The sequence below is a fragment of the Labrus mixtus genome, chromosome 19, assembly GCF_963584025.1.
Source record: "Labrus mixtus chromosome 19, fLabMix1.1, whole genome shotgun sequence".
Lineage (NCBI taxonomy): Eukaryota > Metazoa > Chordata > Actinopteri > Labriformes > Labridae > Labrus > Labrus mixtus.
Window position 1 is genome coordinate 9497442 of NC_083630.1, and position 21171 is coordinate 9518612.

Genomic DNA, 21171 nt, shown 5'->3' on the forward strand with positions numbered 1-21171 from the left:
GTGACTATTTTGCCTTGTCAGAAGGCGATTTATGTTAAAATCACCTATTTGGGCTGTGTTGCAACAGGCTGATTGTAGCTTTCTTTGTATGTGTCACATTTCCTTTTGTTTTGAACGCTAAAATGTCACTTTGGACCACAGACTGTAAATATTAATGTACGAAGCCTGAGTGACGTCAGCCATCTGTTACGGCAGGGGGCTACAGAGGCTCATCGGCAGCAGCCGCCATGTTGGAAATCCTGTCTCTGCCTAACTTTCAGTCAATCTAACGACAGGTTGAGAGCTGGAGCTGAGGCGGGTTTTAAGCCTCTTGTCGAACCGTTACATCGGGCACACCTGTCAATCATGTCAGCAACGCGCCTAACTATGGATAACACACATCGTTTTCAAAATCAAAACAGAGCCCTTTTAAAAAATCACCCCCCGTACAGTGTGTGCCAGTGATGACAAAAAAACGTATGTGTTTTTTTTGTACCATGGCTGTAAACTTGTTTATTTATGCTGTAAAAACGACTTTTGCCAGTCATGTGTATGTGACTTCCGGGGCTCCTGGACGAACTGCAGGATTTTGCACTTCCGCATCGGCTTCTTTTTAAGACCGGAGATTGCCGCTTGCTTTGGACAAACATCTTCAATCAAGTTCAAAAAATAAATAAATAAACCTGGAAGATTTAAATGTTGCAACCTTTTTTTTTAAGTTAAAGTCAAATAAAACACAGGAATGTAAGATCTTTTGGATACTTTAAGATTAGCTTGAATTAGTTACAATTTGAATATAGAAGAGGTGAATGAATGTATCCCTGTGTTTGCACTCACATTTGTAATGGATGCTATTTTATAATTTTTACCTGGCCCCTTTAGTTACCATGTTGTTCGGAAGGGGATTTTCTCCATCCTAGATTTAATATTAATATATAATTTGTTTCACTCGTACACAAACAGAAAAATTATTTGGTTTTCACGGGGAGTTATGTGCTGGAATGACTCCTCGCCAAACATCTGTTGATCAATCTGCGAAGTACTCAGGGGTGAGCCTCAGCCTTGGTATCTCACATTTATCTGTTTTTAAGTCCATGCATCCAGCTGTTTTTCACCTGAGTCAGGCTTTAACTTTCCACCTGCTTTCAGTATTTACAGTAACTTTATTGTCCCTGAGGGGAAAATTTGGTTTGCAGCCAGGTGAAAACAATAAACATAGACAGGCACATAGACTCAGACAATAGAAACAACATACACCGTGAACAACGGTTAATACAAGAGTTAACCAGGTTAACCAGGTGATAAAGCCAAATGTGAGGACAGACTCCAACATGGAGTTATAAAAATGTGTCATCATTTTACTGCACACACCAAACCAGTCTAGCTTATGGAGAATGTACAGACAGTGCTGTGCTTTATAAACTGCATCTGTGTTCTCACTGCCTTTCAGGCTGTTATCAATAACAATACCCAGATATTTATTACACTGAACATTCACCCCCAGTGAATTTGGGGGGATTTACATTGTGTTGAAACGTATTGACAATTGAAATGATGCAAGGCTTTGAATGCTTTGATGTGAAAGCCCTAAATAAGGTCAGGTGCAACCAATTACCTTTCAGTTTAAACATCTGTTTCCTCATGTCTGCCTTTTGGATTGTTCTAGTGTGCGTAAGTTAAATGGTAAAGAAAGCCCAAAAGACATTTATCTGAATTCTTTGATGTAACAGTAAAAGTCTGGAGTGATTAAATAAGCTCATCACCTCAAGGCTCAAACATCCTAGTACAGGGGTTCCAAACATTTCAACTTGGGACTACCACAATAACTATGCTTAGAAACTGGGGACCTGTACTGTCCCCATATCAGTAATTCATGTAAGAAAGGCTAGAAGCAGAACACGTGTAATCTCAATGTAGGACTTTGTGGACAAACAACATTTAAAACACAGACACTCTGGGGATGTCGGTGTGTACTTGTGTTATTAGGGCACATCAGACACCTACATTGTTGCAGTTATTTTCAAACTTACATTTAAAGGATTTGTTTTTACAAATCATTTCGGTATAAATCTTAAACGACTTAAGTTGTATTTTAATTTCAACAACTATTTTGTATGGTTTTTTTTTCTCACAAAAATGGGTCAAATACACAATTTTAGATCATTTAACCTTTTCATTCGATTATGGAAGGCATCTCGCAACCCCCCTCTCAGTTTCTCACGACCCCCCATCAGGATTCCACCCCCACTTTGGGAACCACTGCTCTAGTAAGTGTATTTGAAAACAGAGCATTCAAACACAGTTTTAAGGATGGAGAACTGCAAAAATCTCTTCTGAAGCAAAGTAAAGAGATATCCTGCATCCTAACAATCCTTATTTAATACAATACATAAATTACTGGATGATTTAGCCTGATCTTAGTTTGCATGACAACAGCTCTTTCATTTGCATCAGCAGCTGTTCAGACAAGAATGTGTTTTAAAACAACCACAAATAAGAACAAAAAACTGTAATTAATTTGAAAACAGTGAAAAGTTTTAGTCTATCCCTGCCAGAGGAAATTTAATAGAGCTATTACTATGCCATTAACCTTTTGCAACTATTTACTTCCCTCCTCATCTAATTGTCTTCTTTCACTTAATTGCAACCAAACTTGGCACCAATCATCTAAAGGACATTAAGGACTTATTGGGGAAGTAAACTTTTTCTTGTGTAACACGAGAATTAGAAGGAGGTCGGCTCCTCTGAGTGCAAATATTCCCCAGGCTTGTCCAGAATTTTAAACAGATGAATTACTAATGTGAAAGAAAGAAAATCCAGCCTGCGGGGCGGTAAAAGCAGTAATGAGTCACTGCTTTAAAGTGGGAACATGGTAATTTAGAATCATTTTGATAACAATAAAAACACCATATTACATCAAAATTATTGTAAATCCTATAATACTGGGTTAAGAAGGATTGGAGTGTGTGTGTGAGTGTGTTGAGGGGTTTGATTGGAGATATTTTCGATTGATTGGTTTATGCTTTTTGCTGGACTTGATCTCAGCTGTCATTGGGTGAGAGGTGGGGTACACCCTGGACTGGTTGCAATCACAGGGTTGACATAGAGAGACACACAACCAGCCACATTCAAGGACCCAGAGGGAACCCATGCATGCACGGGGAGAACCTGCAAAGGCAAAACAGAGAGGCTACTGTTCAGGGATTTGAACCAGAAACCTTCTTATTGTGAGGCAACAGCTCTGACCATTGCACCACAGTGCAGCCCCCATATTAAGCATCATGTATTATACAGTGCCATACAACATTATATCTGTCTCATGTTTTACCTGTAGGACTCACATTTATAACTTGAACACATCTCCATAAAACAAAAAATAAAACATTCTCTTTCGTGTCTGCAGATCTTTTAAAAATCCTAGCATCTCTCCTGCCTGGCTGCTGATATTGATGTTAGCTCAAAACTCAGTTGCAATCCTCCAGAGCAGAAGAGCTCGTATCAGCATCAGGGTCAAAGCAGCTAAGCTGCCATCATTGGAAGTCAGACGGGGGCTGCCCTGTCTCATGCAGACCAGCATTGGGCAGCCCTCTGTACCCTTCCCTATTTTTCTTTACAGCTGTTTTAGGGTGGAGGTTATTTCAACAAAACTGGAGTCTCTGGGTCTTCTAGGATGATGACCCCAATCATTGACTCTTAAAGAATTGGCAATGCTTTAACTACCAAACAGTTTTACACAACAGCTTGTCAGCATTTTTGGAGGCCAAATCATAAAAACACTGAGGCCTTTGCAATTAACCACGCAGTTATACAGCAGATCTACCTGTAACGCAATCCTTATTTTATCCATATATGCGATTAGATGAATGTTTTGTAATTGATTGAATACCAAATACGTAATAAATAACTCAGCTCGGGTGTGTTTTTTTGGAACTTAAAACACAGCATCGTCCATGTGCAGTACCATTCTATTCATTTGTGCTGTTGTTGTCTTTCTAAAAGTGTTGCTGTTGTGTTTTATCACCAGGCCACGGGACATCTTTCATGGTGGACTGCCACACCTGTTCCTGCTTCGCTGGTGACTCCATCTGCTCCACACGGGAATGTCTGGGCTACGACAGCTCCGATGAGGACCGCCGACACTTCACTGGTAAGACGGCGCGGATGTTTGTTTGTTTGGCACATGCTATTCGTGCACCTGTCTTTCAACAACATGACAGGAAGTGACATCAACCAGATTTGAACATAACTGTAACTGGAGCTGCTTACAGTTCAGTTCATTATGCTTTAAAAAGCAGTGGCAACAACACAAACTCATTCTCTAACTCTGGCCTGAAATTCACAAGATTTTTTTTGACTTCACGCAGTCAGCATGGTGTCCATGGTTACTGTAGTTTCTTTACCGTAGGTTGAGACAGAAAAAAACGATTTTTCTAAGAACATGGAAGTCAGTAGCTTTTATATTTGTTAAATCATGTTTCACTTTTTGGTTTTGTCAGGTTTAGTCAACAAACAAATCATACGTTTTGTATGTGTTTTTACATCTTGTGAGCTTATTAAGGCAGCAACTGTTGCTATCCCGGTTGCTATCCTCGTTTCACACAATCACAATGGTTACAGGTGTCACTTCAGTCTGTTGCAAGGTTAGCGGAAATGTCACCATTTACTTGTTCAGAGAGTAACTGTCAAAAGAAGTCCTTGAGTTGTACCTCAGGCTGACTGTGCAGAGTGAATACAGTTCTTATTATAAACTCTGTCTTTTTGAACAGACCTGCTCTATCCCTCTCTCTCTCTCTTTGTTCAGCCTCACATAGCATTACCACAGAAAGCTGTTCTCTCACTTCAGAGGAGCAACCCATTCAGAGCCTGGATTCACACAGAAATGCTGCTTTTTGTCGGGGTTAAGTTTTGAAAGGAAAGACTCAAATGTCAGAGAATGTTGTCATACTTTTTAGATAGGCGTGGAAGAGTCAAGCTTCTTCCCATTCTGCAGCACACCTACATGTATGTAATGAACAACACCTGTCTGGCCCTTCTTTGGAAATGTTCTTCCATCACCGGGAGGCAGATTAAGATGGATTACAAGTAATATTTATCCTGGCAACTGCTACCCCTTGTGTGAGAACTATCCTCCTCTCCTGTCCTCCTGTGTCATTTTTTTCTTTCACCAGAATTTACAATGTTTGTCCCTCATCCTCCGCACAGGTCTGCCTTGTAGCTGTCCGGACCGTTTTGTCCCAGTATGTGCCTCAAACGGACGGACCTACCCCAGTGCCTGTGTGGCTCGTTGCATGGGATTCAAAGACCATCAATTTGTCTTCGGCTTGTGCCGCCTCAGCAAGCCCTGCGCCAACAAACCCTGCCAGAGAAACCAGAGGTAAGCTCTTGTTGACGTTCACCTTATCAGCTGGTAACAATGAGCTCAGACTCATCAAGAAAAACGAATTACAACATTTTCCCTCCCATCCTTCATCCTTCATCATACCCTTTTCCCCTTTATTTCACTGACAGCCAGGTTGTAGCTACAGGTGGTTATGGTTAAACTGAGGGGGGGTTGACTAACCACAAAGCTCTTGTCACTGTGGTGTTATTCCATTTCAGTCACTCATCATCACAATCCATCCATAAGCTTTTAACTTATCACCCTTGGTCTGACGCAGTTTCTTAGGCTGCACCTGGTTTCTTAGGTTGGTTGCACCTTCCATGCTAGTTTACCGTCTTTCTCTTATTTATTTATATTTATTTCTGTTTTATGGCGTTTGTTGACCCTTCCGTTCTTGCGGGCTTCCCCTGGGTATCCTATGTTGCACGTCTCAATGCTATGAACTATGGGTAATTCCCTCCCGCTAAGTCTGCAGATATGCCCACTTTTGGACAGGGTGCATAAAGGGCTCGTAAAGTCAGCCAGAGATCCCTCACAAACTTGACAATCCGACATTGGGACGGCCCCGAGCCCTCGCAGACTTAGCGGGAACGAGCATCAAAGTCGGTGAGTGTGTGAGGGTGGACATCGAGATTGGGCCTTAGTGCATGTGTGCTTGATTCGTCTTCCTTTCCAGTGATCCAAGTCTTTCCTTGTGACTCTTCTTTTCTCCCTGTGGATTCTTTTGTCTGATTTTGATGGACTTTTTCTGTCTTTGGCCTTTTTGTTTTAATACATATTTTCAGTTTAGAATCTGCAGTTGGGTCCCACTCCTTGTTTTTCCCTGACATGACACACCGAGAGTTCATGCTGGCCATGCTTTTAACTGTTGTGCTGAGAGGTTGCGTTAGATACAGCTAAATATTTAAACCGAAATGAACTCTTATCTTCCATGCATAAATGTTCCTGTAAGTGTTTCATTTATTTTTCCACTCGGTGATGTGGTCTGGAAGACATTAAAGGCAGGCGCACACGTAAACACACACACAAGGCAGATTTACCACCTGCACTCACAAGCCCTTCACGATCAGGTCTTTTATCCTACAGCACAAACTTTCATAAACCTTTTTTCCTGGCCCTCTGTTCAAAGACTCAACACAATTATCAGAAGAGGCATGTGTGGAAACTTGGCGGTTGCTGTGGTGACAGGGCAGGCTTTGTTAAATCAATTTGTTCTAATTGCCTCGCTCTTTTATTGGAGGTTTTTTTTTTTTTTAAATGGTCTTGGTGTGAATGTAAATGTTATGTGTAATGGTGTATTTCAACTTCATGCGCAAAGAATACCCAGATACTATTTGTTTTATTTATATAAAGTGATAAGTATAGATATATAAAGACGTATTATGTGTGTGCTTACAGGTGCCTCCCAAAGTATCGTGTGTGTCTGAGTGACTCATCAGACTGCCCACAGTACGAGTGTGTAGGTCGTCCCGGACCCTGTGATAAGAACAGTGTGGAGCCGGCCTGTGATACTGATGGCCTGGTCCACCCCAATCTGTGCCATTTGCAGCAGGCTGGGAAAACTCTGGCCTACATGGGCCACTGCCAGGTAGGTTACACAGATCAGCAGGAGGCAGCGAGAGGCAGAGACCGCTGTCCTCGTGTTGTTTCTGTTGACGAATCGTTCTCTTAACCCTTAAGTGTTTCTAGAGCTAAGACGAACTGATGACGTGACAGACAGCACAAGTGATAACCATACTGCGCAAAAGTTTACAAGTGTTAAGACACAAGTGATGATTTGATTGAGAGTTTGTCCGTATTGATTGGGAGGACCAGAAACATGCTGAGCACAGCCAGAAGATTGGAGAAGGAAATGAGATGATAGTTTGACATAAGTTAAGATATATTTATTGTGACTGTACAAGTACAAAGAAATACTGTTGGAGCAAGCCTGTAGATGCCTAATATCAGTTAAATATACAAATATACAAATACTAAAACACAAAATACTAACCTTGACAAAATACAGATGTACAAATGATTATAAAAATACTTAAATCCCCCCCCCCCCCCCCCCCCACACCACAGGTTGATATGGAAAGTAAATGGCAAAGCTTTTAAGTTATCTGGTGTTGTGCGCCACATGTACAGAGGCTAAAGCCCTCCAAGCAGGCGACCCAGGTTCAAATGGCCGTGTTGGTAATTCCCTAGACTTTCTCTCCCTAATGTCAAACTCTATCCACTGTCATATCTTCAAATGAAGGCATAAAAGCCCAAAAATAAACCTTTAAAAAAGACAACATGTTACCATTTGTAACCTGTCTGCTGTAAAGGAGGAACAATTGTCTGTATTGTACTGTAGAGTTTGTACAGCTATGACAATAAACTCTTATTAAAAATCATGAACATATGAAATATTCAGACTATATACGTCATATTAGCAACATATAAACACACTGTATATGGATGCAGGTTTTATACTGTTTGTGTTTATTGTCTTCAGGATGCCTGTACGAAGCCCAAGCAAGTTTGTGGCCACAATGGTGAGACCTACAACACGGTGTGTGACGCCTTCTCCGACCGCGTGGCTGTGGATTACGAGGGCCCCTGCCAAGCTGTGGGGGGCGTGTCTGACATGGCCCCTGACTCTGCATGCAGCGGGATACCCTGCCCTCCTCTGTCCACTCCAGGCTGCCTGCCTGTCACCCCCCCTGGTGAGTGTCAAAAAATCTGTCGAGTATAAGAGGCATGGTTCTTCGTGGTGGAATTGAAAAAAATAAAAAAATCTCGGTTCGATTTTCAGGAGCCTGCTGTCCAATATGTGCCAGCATGCTGCAGATCCTCTGGAACAAAGAGCAGATGAACACTTTCTCAAAGGTATGGCTTATTTACCTTTCTAGAGCTGCTATTTAACCACTGTCAGCTTAAATACTCTAAAACAGTATATGTGAAACATGTTAAGTATGGAAAATATCAGACACTGTGCTGATCCATGATTGTTGTTGTTTGGTTTGTATACAGGTACAGTCTCATGGAACAGTTTAAGTACCAAAACAAGGCTTCTTAACTTCAGTGACAAAAAGAGCTCACTCTGGTTTGACTGAGGTTTGTCAGTGTTCTCTATGTGGCTGCTACAGATAGTTTGGCATGTAATTACAAGTGTTGACCACTTGGGAGAGCTGTAAATCCAAACAGGTTACTTATTGCGGCAACATGCAAATGAACAAAGAACACAGTGCTGATACTGAAATAATAGCAATAAGGCAGTTTTTCAATTAAAGAAAATACTTTCAAATAAGTTTACTTTTGATCATCATTTTTAATGTTTTTTTTATTTTTATTATTTGTCCACTTGAAATCTGATCCATGCACTCAAATCAGTAAACTGTAGAGAAATGAATGCAGTCACAAAATGGATTAATTCAACCTTTACCTCGACTATTCACTGTCCATTTCCTTGTCAGTCGGTTAGTATTCCACACACCGTGTCACAGATGGAAAAGAGAAAAGAACACCCCCGAGGGTTTGCTGCCAAAACATTTTATATTTCATTCAAAATGAGGTCCTACATTTTAGTGAAGGCTTTCCTCCGCTTCCTCGTATCACACACTGTCTCTCTGTATCATGAAGAGAGCCGAGCTTGAGCTGGTAAAAGTGGGTGCTTGGCCGAGGCTCATGAGGTAGGGCAGGTCATCTAGTTATCTGCTCTTCCAGTCCACATGTTGAGGCGTGAGTGAGTACATGAACGTGTGTGTCAATGGGGTGGAAGTGATGTAGTGTAGAGTGCTCTGAAGTGTTGGAGAACCATAGAGGCGCTCTATGAGTCCAGCTTGTTAACATTTCATATAAATTGGAGGCAATTTTGTTTGTGCACATTTTGATGGACTATAACAGTTTTTCTATCATGTATTACCTAAAGCTACTTTATACTACTTTCTACTACACATCAGAGGGAACTATTCTACCTTTAGCTTTAAACCACAGTTACTTTAATTATTGCACTTTTAACATTAGAACATTTTATATTTATTAGGACAACAATTGATAGGAAAGGAATCTACCTTTATTGCCATGTTTATCTGAAGGCTGCTGTTGATTTCACAATAAACATTTGTGGAGAGGTTTTTTTTGAGACTACAATACATTTTTTAAGAATAACTTGTGGACCTTTACAAAAAGTCCCCCTATTTGACCGCTAAAGGGTAAAAAGTAAGATTTTTATTTCCCTCCCATCAGCTCAGATTTAAGTGTTGACCCTTTTAAGAGACTCAACTCCTTGCTGTACGCTGGCAACTACTGAAATATATCACACATTACTAACTGTAAATAAAGTACTTAAAACTGGCTCCTGTGGTGAATGGACTCGAGCTTGTATAGCAAAAGAATTTTACACTGCATGTGTCCACTGCACCTACACATTCACACACTGAGGGCAGAGGCTGCTATATAAAGTAAGAAGTAATTAATCCCATTCATAGACATTAATATGGCGCCAGTAAAGCAGTGGGAGCAACTTGGGGTTAAATGTCTTCCGTAAGGACACATCTGACATGTGCCTGCAGGAGCTGGGGATCAAACCCCTGACCTTCCGGTTGAGAGACGACCGACTCTACCAACTCAGCCACGGCCGCCCTTTTCTATAGTGAATTGCATGATTTTTTAAATTATAATTTGATATTGTTTTTGTTTAATATACTTTGAAAGGAAAAAAACAAACAATTAAAAGTTGCCAAAAGTACAGCTGTAGCTCAGTTGGTAGAGTCGGGGGTTCGATCCCCAGCTCTGCAGCTACATGTCCGATGAGTCCTTGGGCAAGACACTTAACCCCAAATTGCTCACGCTGATTAGTCGGCAGCATATGAATGTGTACGAATGGGATTACTTAATACCTATGGTTACTTTACTCAGTAGCCTCTACCATCAGTGTGTGAATGTGTAGCTGTGACCTGTGGTGTTAAAGCGCTTTGACCATTTACCCAAAGGTGGCCCATCAGGCTTTGGCCGACATTACATTTTCCAACACACATTCCTTTATACAAGTCCAGTACAGTGTACGTAGTGATACTTGGTTATAATTTGCCTCATGTCTAAGCTACAGTTTTACTTAAGGTGAGATGCTGAAAAGCAGTCAAGTGAAATGATGCAAAGACCATCCCAGTGCCTTTGCTCTGCTGTGCATGTACACCAACATAAAAGTTGACTACTGTTCTATAGGAAGTCCCCAAAAGGAAACAATTGATCTAAAATTCCTTAAACAATAATTAAGTGCTAATAGTAATAAAGTGCTTACTTCCTTCCACCCTTTTGCCGCAGCTTTCCCTCACATGGCTCCGCTGAGCCTCCCTGGATGTATGCCCAGCCTGTTGAACAGCAGGAGAAGCCTGAAGGCGGCTGATGCCTAAACGCTGACATGTTAGCAGCTAATAAGTCCCTCCGGCATCTCATTCTGATCAGCTTAATCATCAAACAACAAAGCACCCCCCCTTGGCTGTAAATCAAGTTGGCTATAATCCCCCACACAGGCATCATCATCATAGTAAGACTCAGCATTAAGCCTGTTAAACCCAAACACAAGCAGAGCTGATTTGATCTGCAGCTGCTAAGATACATGAGAATATGAGTGTAACTCCACTTAAGCTACAGCTCGGCCCGCTGAGAGGCCCCCTGCCCTCTTCATGAAGCAACAGGCAGCTTTTACAACACCAGCTCTTGCAAGCACCTTTTATTTATTCATTGTGTAAACCATTAATTCATACCATAAACGCATGACGCCTGTCACCCCTTAGGTTGGAGCTTGAACATCAAAGAGTGGTTCCTGGTGTTCGGAAGAAACAGTATTGACAAAAGTTGTATAAAGCTGTTAATGTCTAACAAAAGATTTGTGAAGTATAACAAGTATCCTCAAGTGATGTCCCTTACGTCAGCAGTAATTGGTACTTAAGACCACAAAATTTGCAATGAAAACAATGGAGCTATAAAGAATTGACTTCCCCAGACCTCTGTAGCATTATTTTTATTTCTCCATGAGAGTACTGACTAGCCCGAGCTGATTGGCTGGTACCACTAAATTGGGATTTGCTTGGAAAGTCAAAAGAGCAAAAACGTTTATGTCCCATGTTAAACCAACCGTCATCACTGACTTAATATGTAATATTGTAACCAAAAGATCAGGGGTTCGAAAAGCCTTTTGAGTAGTCAGAAGAGTAGAAAAGCGCCATACAAGCTCCATTTACCATTTTGCAAAATGTCCAATCTTCATTCCGTTGTTTTGGTTAAGGCAATGTTTTCTACCATTATTCTGTGCCACAGCTCAGGCGTTGGTTCAAAACGATGTTTTGAAGTTTCTGGAATGTAATTATTATTTTTCTCTATAGAAATTCCTCTTAAAACATCAAATATCTTTAGTTCCCTCTCTCATTAGGTGGTTGTGTACTTGACATGCACCTGAGAAAATATTTATTTGCACAAATCAAAATTTAAGTTTTTTGAAAGTTGGAAAAAAAAAAAGTTGGAACATTGTCTAATCCCTCTGCCTCTGTTTAACTCCTGTGTACAGCTGAATAAGAACCAGCCAGTGACGGTGCATGACGTCCTGCAGATCCTCCGGCTTCATGTCTCAGTGCCGCAGTGCGACGTCTTTGGATACCTGAGCATCGACCATGAGATGGTCGTCCTCATTGCTCCGGTGGACCAGCAGCCAACACCACTACAGGTAAAACACTCATACAGAACATTCATGTCCATTCTGATCACTTTTCAAAAATTGTAGTTTCTTAAACAGCGCTCAGAGTAAATTGTCAATCAACTAAATTCATCAATGATCTTTATTTGGGTAAAATGTCTTAGTGACCCAAATGAAAGATGAATGATTTATTATAGTGGATTGTTTCTTTATGATGTCATTTCCCTTTATTTTCATCTATGAAATGAACACATAATAAATAAGTCCACCTTTATCCTTTCTGTTGGAGAATACATCAGTATGGCTGGTGATTTTTCACATGTCTCCTATTATCTAAAAATCCTGTTTGAAGACCAAAACCAGCATCTGAATGTTTAATTCAGATTCCTGTCAAGAACTGTTTGGATCCAAAGCACGACATGTCTTATTCCTGTTTGATATGACTCGTTTATCGTTTCATCACTGAAAACTCGTCCTGCTGCCCCCGAATACATTCCAGAGCTTTAAATGTGCTCTCTGTAATTTCAAGGTTGATTTATTTGTTATTTTGCAACATAGTGTTGCAAGACGAAATGTTAGTCGAATCTGGCCCGTCCAAACTGCACACACATAAAGCTTACAGTAGATACGCCGCAATCAATTTCACATTTATCGGTCACATACACAATTACATACAACTGAGTAGTACAAGTTTTATATGCATTTTTGGTAGCTGTTCAACCAAGAATTATACACATTACATACATGAAATCCATTTAGAATACAACAGAATTACTTCTGAAGAGTACAGTAAAATTAAATAAATATATGTATTTAAAGCAACCAACCAGACTGACTCCCATACTTTGGACTTGAACCAGCAGCCCTCCATTTCCCAACCCAAGTCCCTACAGACTGAACTTCTGTCGACCTTAGATACGGATACATGAATACATAACGATCTGTCAACTTGATTGTGTGGTATCTTCAATGATTTCAAGGACCCAACCTTCTTCGTTGCAGGGTTTTTTATTCAATAATAAAATGAAAAACCAAATGATGTGACAATGAAGTCTGCAGAGTCCAGAACTGAATAATACACACATACATGATTTTGAATACATTGTCACCCTGCCCTCAGTGATCCCAGCATCAGATCTCACATCTTCTCATATGCTCCTCAATACGCATTGTATAGGTAATATGTATATATGTGTTTTAATATATCACTGTTAAGGTCATCATATTACTTAATGTCATTACCAAACATACCTTTTCTTACTTGAACATCTGGAAACATGAAGATAGTACCCCACCATTGTGCATACATTAAGAAACATACTGCCCGCTCTGTATGGATGATTTTCTTAATATTTGAAGAAGTGTGGAAACCAGAAAAGACTCTGTCACAATGTAAGTATCTTCATCGGTATCATTGCTTGACTGATATGAACATGACAGATAATAAAAAAAAAAAACACACTTTGTGTTCACAACAAGCAGCATCCTCCGGTGTTGAAAAAGAAGCCGATGCTGAAGTGTAAAATCCTTCAGTTCGACGAGTGTCCGCTTGAGGCTGGCTGTGGAAGGACTGAAAGTTGTACACACCCCATTCAAAGCCAGTTTTTTCAGCAGAAAAATTACATGTTTACAGCCTCAAAAAACTAAAGAGGTCTGATTAGCTCATGTCTCGATCTGCACACACTGTACGGAGGGATGCATTTTTTGATAACTCCTCCGTTTTTATTTTTTTGAAGGAGAAGCGTTATAGTTGCGTAGCTGACCTGATAACCTGCTCATAAGATCCAACAACTTTTGTGAAAAGTGAGCCTATAGTTGTTTTTTCCATAATTCTGTTGATAAACAGACAAACAAACAGCACCTAGTCCGGGGGGCTCCGGTTGTGGGCACTAGAATTAAGGCAGATCCGTTAATCCAAAGAGTCTGTTCTCTGTTTACGAGGAATTCGAAATCTCCCGTTGAAGAGTGAGCAACTCAATCCTGTAGTGCTTGATTACATCATTTTCATCGAGGAGAGTTTTTTAAAGAATGCTGAGCTGAAAGCAACAAACAACAGTCCTGTGTAGGTGTGTTTTTGAGGTGTGTGCAAACATATGAAAGCTCAACAAACCTGTGGGAAAATTGTGGAGCCTTTTTTTAAAGTTTTTAAAGATTCATATTTTCTGTAGAAACAAATGGGCCACAGACAGGGTGGAGAATGTGTTAAAGTCTTGTAAGATGGATTCACAGAATGCTGCTTTGGGTCTTTTATGGGAGTTTAGTTAGAACTATTCAGAATAAACCGACTTTACTTCCTAAATATACTGAATGTAGTCGAATCCAAACCCTTTCGATGTGGCTTCATTTGAACTAAACGGTCTCTGACCACATACATGTACATCTTCCTACTATAATGACTCAAAATGAAAACTTTTTCACTAACATATATTCCTGAGTAGTTTCACACAAGAAGTTGTTTTTCACAGCTACTGTAAAATAGATTACAGTTACCAACTCTGTGGAATAAATAAGCTGTACAAATTCATGTGTAGGTGTAAGGAGAGCCAGGATCCTCAGCCCCTTTGACATGTGCTGCGAGCTCCACTGTGTAATCCGATAAACACATCATTATCATAAATAGAATTAATTTATAATCGCAGCAGAAGTTAATTTTCCAGGTTGCGCAGTGTCTGCCTTACAACGGGACTTCTTTCATCTTCGAGTTTCATTTATTTTCTTTTTTTTTTTGACACATGCACACAAACATAGACACACAGACGTGAGCAGCTCCCAGACACCGCCGTGTTTAGCTCTGCTAATTACCCGCCTCACTCCTTCTGGACATAAATATTCATGCCTACAGTGATTACAGTGGTAAACTGAGGGGGAGGACTCATCTGTCTCCCTCGATGTCTCCCTTCACTGTTTCAACTTCATTTCAATTCTTTTGTTGTCACAGTTGTTCATTATGAACAGTGCAAACTAAATACGCATATATTAAAAATAAAAACATAAAAACACAACTTATATTGGCTAATTAAGTACAACGTTATGATTCATGATGTTTGTATCATTTTACGATCATTATAAATAACAATAACCATTTATATAAACCGTGTTTGCTTCCAACACATAACAAGTAAAACTAATAACTGCTCATCATTATCAGATCACTAAAGATGCTAAATGCCAAGTGTATCAATTACATGCTTTTTTACATGTTTGTCATGTCTTTGGGAGTGTGTATAAAATAGGTTTCTCTAATAATAACTTTTAACTTTATATAGCACCTTTAAAAACAAATGTTTACAGAGTGTTTTGACAGACAAAGCAAATACATCAACAGACGGGTCAAACAGAGAGTACACAAATAATATAAATGCAAAGAACAGGAACAAGAGCGATACAACAGGCAGATATGAAGAAGCAGTTAATGCTATAAAATAATACAATGAAGGAACATTAGTTTAAAGTCGACCAGGAGAGTACAAAATAATTAAAGGAGTGAGACGACATCACATCACAGGCTCTAAACACAGAATGAAGATAAATAGAAGGGATAAATGAGAGACGCTTAAATGAATATATAAAGCAACAGAGGGAGTAGGAATAAATGAAGACTAAGTATAGGTGCCCCCCTGTGAACTTGCTTCACATGTGTTTTACAAATGTACAGGTCAACATTTTATTGGTCTTTATCTGATCTTTTGTGCTTCACTGACTCAAGCACATATCTTTTTGCTGAGCCTTAAATTATTTACAAGCTTATAGCTCTTTAATTAGTTTTTGCTCGTTATGATTTTAGCATCTAAGCAATTCGCTCGGTCCATCCTTGTCCAGCCATCAGCACCTTGCATCAGGTTTGCCGTGCTCTAACCAAAGACTGTATGAGACATGGACGTAGCCTCAGTGACATCACCCAAGTTTGGCCAAAGTGATGCCTAGCTCTCAGAATTCATAAAATCAAAACTGATTCATAATTTAAAAAATATATACATATATTCATCCCCTGTACCATTTTAACAAACTAAAGCATAAGCTATAGAGACCAGCACCTTTTTCTTTTTAACCAGTTTGTTAACCTGTTTATTACTGCTGTAAATATCAGGATTTGAAAATTGCGATCTAATGGGGATTCATACTGTAAGAAGGAGATTCCAGCCGCAAGTGGATACTCAAGGAACTGCAGTTTAGACTCTAACACACACAAATGTAAAAGGTGTATGCCACCACATGTCTTCAGATCTGTGTAAAGTGTTTTAGGTTATTAACCAACAGGTTCCCTTTTGAATGGATCTTTTAAAATGTGTGTGCCTGGTTGCACAATTTGTCCTGTTGCCTCGTTTGCCCTTTGTTTCTTTTCACACTGACATCTGATTAACCACTAAAAATAAGCTCATTAATGATGCTGTCTGATTACATTTTCTTCTTCATGCACTAAGTTGATATGAAATATCACATTTCAGTTTTTAAGAGTAAAGACATGCATTTTTTTCTTTTGGGATTTAAAGTTGTACCGCTGATTAAAAGTGACTTAGGGGCCTTTTCAGCCATAAGGCCGTCATGTATAATTACATCATGATTATGTAAGGCTGCTATTTTTGTACACAAGGATGTTTCTACCCTGCTCCGTAGTCTAAACATCCTTCAGCCACCTCTGTATATTGGAGCTCTTCAGCTGTGGTAAACAGTTTACCTCCACAGAGTAAATATCCTACTGTGATGCTTCAGAGTTCCTCAATCAGCACTGCTCTAGAGTACTCTCTTCATCTGTAAGAGCTTATCTATTGTAACATGAAACTCTGTAAGTTTTATCAAATGCCAGTTATGCTCTGGAAATATTTACACATGTCTCGTTTCAGAGTATGAGTCACCAGAGAAAAGGTACAGCAGCCTGCACACTGCTCAGACTCTACCTCTGTTTTTAATGCACGCTCTTTATCGTGTTCAATTTGTAGCCTTAGAGAATGGGTTCTCATAATTGATTCTGCCTGTACGTGACACAAAAATTCTTAATCTCTCCTTTGCATATTGTACCCTGAAGCCATGTCAGGGGATCATGTGAGGTTACTCTAATAAGAAAAGGTCTATGTGTGTCACCCATTAAGTGGGTTAAAAACACAGAAGTTACTGCTGCGTCCTATCTGGAGCTGAGACGTCTCCAGGCTGCTGTTTAACTGCTGCTGGTAACAGTCCTATCTAATCTTAGATCAGAATCAGTTCATGCCGAAAATCATGGCACATGCTTCATACAAAAGCTGCTGATAAACTGATACTGTGTGGTGGACGAGTTGAAGGATGGGAGGAATACATTTAGATAGAAACAGAGATTTGGAACCCTCCCTGTCGCGATCAGAAAGACATCCATGGATTACAACATCAAAGCCCCATGAGAACATTTTTCTACGTGCATGTACGTCTATTTGAAATGAAGAAAACAATGCGTAGTTGGAATAGATAAACATGTAAAGGCAGCGTCCAAGTTCTGCTTCTTTAACATCTTCAAAAAAAAACAAAAAAAACACACTTGATCAGAGTTCTCAGCCAACCGTATCTGATCAGCCTGTTTGAGCACTCTCTAAGAATCTTCCTCACCAAATATTTCTAATTGACAACTTTTTTTTTTTTCTAAAGGTACGCCAGAGTATCCTCTCAACAGCAAAAAAACCAGCATCTATTAACATCAGAAACAGCAGCAGAATACATAATTCACCAGCATCCTCACAGAGGGGAATGTATCATTGAAAAGTTTATATCGGTCGTGACATCTCTGTAGGAATTGTGAGTCATCTCACGATAGCAGATGAATCTTTTGCATGAAACATAAGAGCCTGTATGCGGCCTGTGCAGGTATGACGTTTACGGTTTTTGTTAGTGTCCGTGCCTTTTTTTAGCTCAAGGTCTCTCTGTCCGGATGCACAAAGGAAGGAACGCTGTGATCTCAAAGCAACAGTATTTCCTTTGAAAGTTCCTTTGAAAGAGCTATACATATTCTTTAAAGAGCAGAATAAATGAGAATTCAAATTAAAGATTGGCTTCATTTATCAGAAAGATTCAAACCTGTAGTGTACCAATGCACAAAGCATTTCAAAATATAACCAGATTTAATTTAGGATCTATGATGACAGGATGTTAAAAAGTTTAAAATTCATTGATGTCTGAAACGTTACTGAAAATATTTTCTTCCTTTTTTTAAATTGTACTGCTGTGAGATTTGAAATGTAGCCCTTCAGATACATCAGTCTAGGATGACCAGGTCTGTGTATTCTAGCAGAGCACACTTTGAATTCACTGATTGATCGATTCCTTTATTTCAGCATGTAAAAAAAAAACAATAAACAATAGCTGTAGTTAATAATATGAAGCAAACAAATACAATTAAATTCACAGCAAAAGAAAGAAAAAGTCAAAGTCCTTCATTTGCTCTTTCCTGCCAAAAAAGGAGTAGGAAGTTCAGACGTATTTAATCCTTTACTCAATTTAAAGGAAGATTATGAGATTTTTCACAATGTAGCAGAAATTAAGTATGTCCGATGTATATAACTCTGTGAGTCATGACTGTCTACAGTGAGTGTGACACCTGAGTCCCGCTGTCTGTGATATTTTCTGAGCGTGTTTACATGGACGGGTCGGCCGGCCTCCTCATCCCCTCGCCTATAAAAGTTGTTTAATTGAGGGACTAGAGAAAAGAAGAATAACATACTGTACTCATTGCTCATTTGAATATTAGTGCATTAGTTTCTACAGAAGGGTTGAATCCAGTCGATGGTCTCTAGATTGGAAATGCTGTCTCAACATAACCTTTGATCAACAGGCTAAAGAGGTGAAGTCAAGGTGGGCCTTAAGTCACAAGTCAGTCGGATCAGCCACGCCCCTAACTAAGAAAATGTGTCCATAGCTCTTAGCCTTAATAAAATAAAATGATTTATTTATTGTGTGGGGAATAAAATAAATAAGATATTGAGACTAAAACCATTGTTGGACCTCTGCGGTAAAGATGTTTAATTCTGCTGTCAAAATGGGTATTTTAATATGGGACCAGATGGGGTTTTCTTGGTTTTTGCAGCCAGCCTCAAGTGGACACTTGAGGAACTGCAGTCTCTTTTTTTTTTTTGCACTTCTGCATTTGCACAGCGCAAGTTGTCGCTTGTTATGCATATAAATAGATCACAATTCATTTAACACCAAAATGCACCTTATCGTCCATCTTATTGCAATCTGTGATATTTCCCCCCTCTCTAAAATCATCCTGTGTTGTTTTCAAAAACCCAGTAGTGACCTGGCTCGTATAAAAAGCATAATTTTCTACAACACCTAAATCAATCTAAATCTAAGTTAACAGTTATCCTGATTGAAAATTGGCACTGCTATAATTGGTCAACTCTGCAGGCTGATTGTAGCGAGGTAACCATTTATGTATTGTGCCTTATCAGGGAGAGGTCAGTCGATTCAGAGGATGAAGTGCAACAAAAGTCAGCAGCATGATTTAAACAGGGAGACGCCAAGGTTTGTATGGTCAGCAAATTTAGCCCTCAGGCCTCTTTCAAAGTAGATGTCTTGACATTCATCAACCTCCAATGACCCACATCAACATCAACACAGCATACACTGTGTTCTCTCAGTGTCCACTTCTCTTCATTCTTACCCTGACGACTGCTTTTTGTCACCATGACGTATTTGGAGCGTGTTTGTAAGCTAAGAACAAAATGTCTCCGTGCTGCTGCAGACTCAGAGTTCAGACCAGAATAAGCATTGTCAATGCATTGTGGATGGAATAAAGAGAATTGTCTCAACTTTTTCATTAATGTCTCGTAAAACTATTTTCTGTGCCTCATCGAAGCATTCATTAAGCCTTCACACACGTTAAAGTTAGCTAACTAGCTACGCAGCTGCTTTATCCTCTAAGCAGTGAACAGACTTGGCTTGGAAGCTGTAGGAAGTTTGTTAACATTGTGTCCTGCGGTCAAAGGCAGCAAAGCTTTAAGTTGGACTTGAAGGCTCTTCACACCTGGTATTTTTGTTATCTTTGTCAAGAAACATTATCGGAAGAACTACATAGAATCCATTTCCATTCCTATTACTACGGTTGTGATAACCTTTTGATCAGATCCCAGTATGTGTTAAAGACATCGACTGGTAAAGGTGTGGCAAATTAAACTGGTTAATCCAAGGCCAAGTCGGCCATTCTGTTGATTGTTTTCCAGCAGCAGGCTGGGAGTTTGGTACACTCTGATGTGTTGGTAAGAATTTTGGTCCTTTCGTACAGACTTCATTGAGCCAGACTGAAATTTGATTTCAATAAGAGCGAGATTGTTTTCATAAACATGCTCTTGCTAGTCTGATGCATTCTACTAAAATTAGCATTTAAATATCACAAACAGTTTGAAAGAATCTACGACAGGTTGCTGGCAAAAGGAAGGTTCTTATTTTGCGAACACTATTCTGTTCCTTATGCCACGTTTATTTGTTTCAGCTACATTGCGTTCATCAGTGCGATAATGAAAACATTTTGGCAAATAGCGTATTGGAGAAGTGTTGTGCAAATTGTTTTTCGTGTACTCAGTTTGTCATCCACAAGTTTGCTTCTCGATGTTCACATGCTGGCTGAATATGAAAGTCATTCAAATAGGCTGAAATTGTTTCTTTTTTCTAAGGTGCTCATTTTGATCAGTCATCAGTCAGGATGAGGAGAAAAAAACATCTCCACATTTCTCTACAGCAATCTTATCTTGTCACTGATATGAAAGAAAAAATAATGATACCTGCTTTTGACTTAATAAGCTGTTATGTAGCCACTAGGGACCCTTTTGGATTTGAGAAAATATAATATTTCAATAATTCTTCTGATTCTTAAAACTCATTAACCGTTGTGGAACAATGAGATTTCAGGAAAATAAAAACAGGCGATGAATGGGAGCGAGGGAGCGGCAGAATAAAACTCTCAAAGGAGCAACTGAAAGAGAAGATGAGGATAAACACAAAGTAAACACAGAGCTTGGTGGCAAAGGGAATCTTCTTCTAGTGGATTTTTAGTCGAGTTTTGTTGTTACTAGGCAACAGCTTCTTCCACTTGTTTGCGAAGTAAAGACATTTTCATCCCCAGGTTGATAAAAGCAGTGCCAAAACAAAGTTTCTGCATTCGAATCACATCTGAGCACTGTACTGTGAATTT

At 39.6% G+C, this 21171-nt stretch overlaps 1 protein-coding gene across 1 annotated transcript in view; it reads left to right on the forward strand.

The window, feature by feature from the left end:
- The window catches only part of reck (reversion-inducing-cysteine-rich protein with kazal motifs), a 79322-nt gene that overhangs the window by 50923 nt on the left and 7228 nt on the right, over positions 1-21171 (forward strand). The window contains exons 15-20 of the mRNA XM_061064928.1: positions 4004-4126; positions 5182-5353; positions 6758-6947; positions 7842-8052; positions 8142-8215; positions 11895-12050. Coding sequence (XP_060920911.1) covers positions 4004-4126; positions 5182-5353; positions 6758-6947; positions 7842-8052; positions 8142-8215; positions 11895-12050 — 926 coding nt within the window. The remainder of the gene's footprint in view (positions 1-4003; positions 4127-5181; positions 5354-6757; positions 6948-7841; positions 8053-8141; positions 8216-11894; positions 12051-21171) is intronic.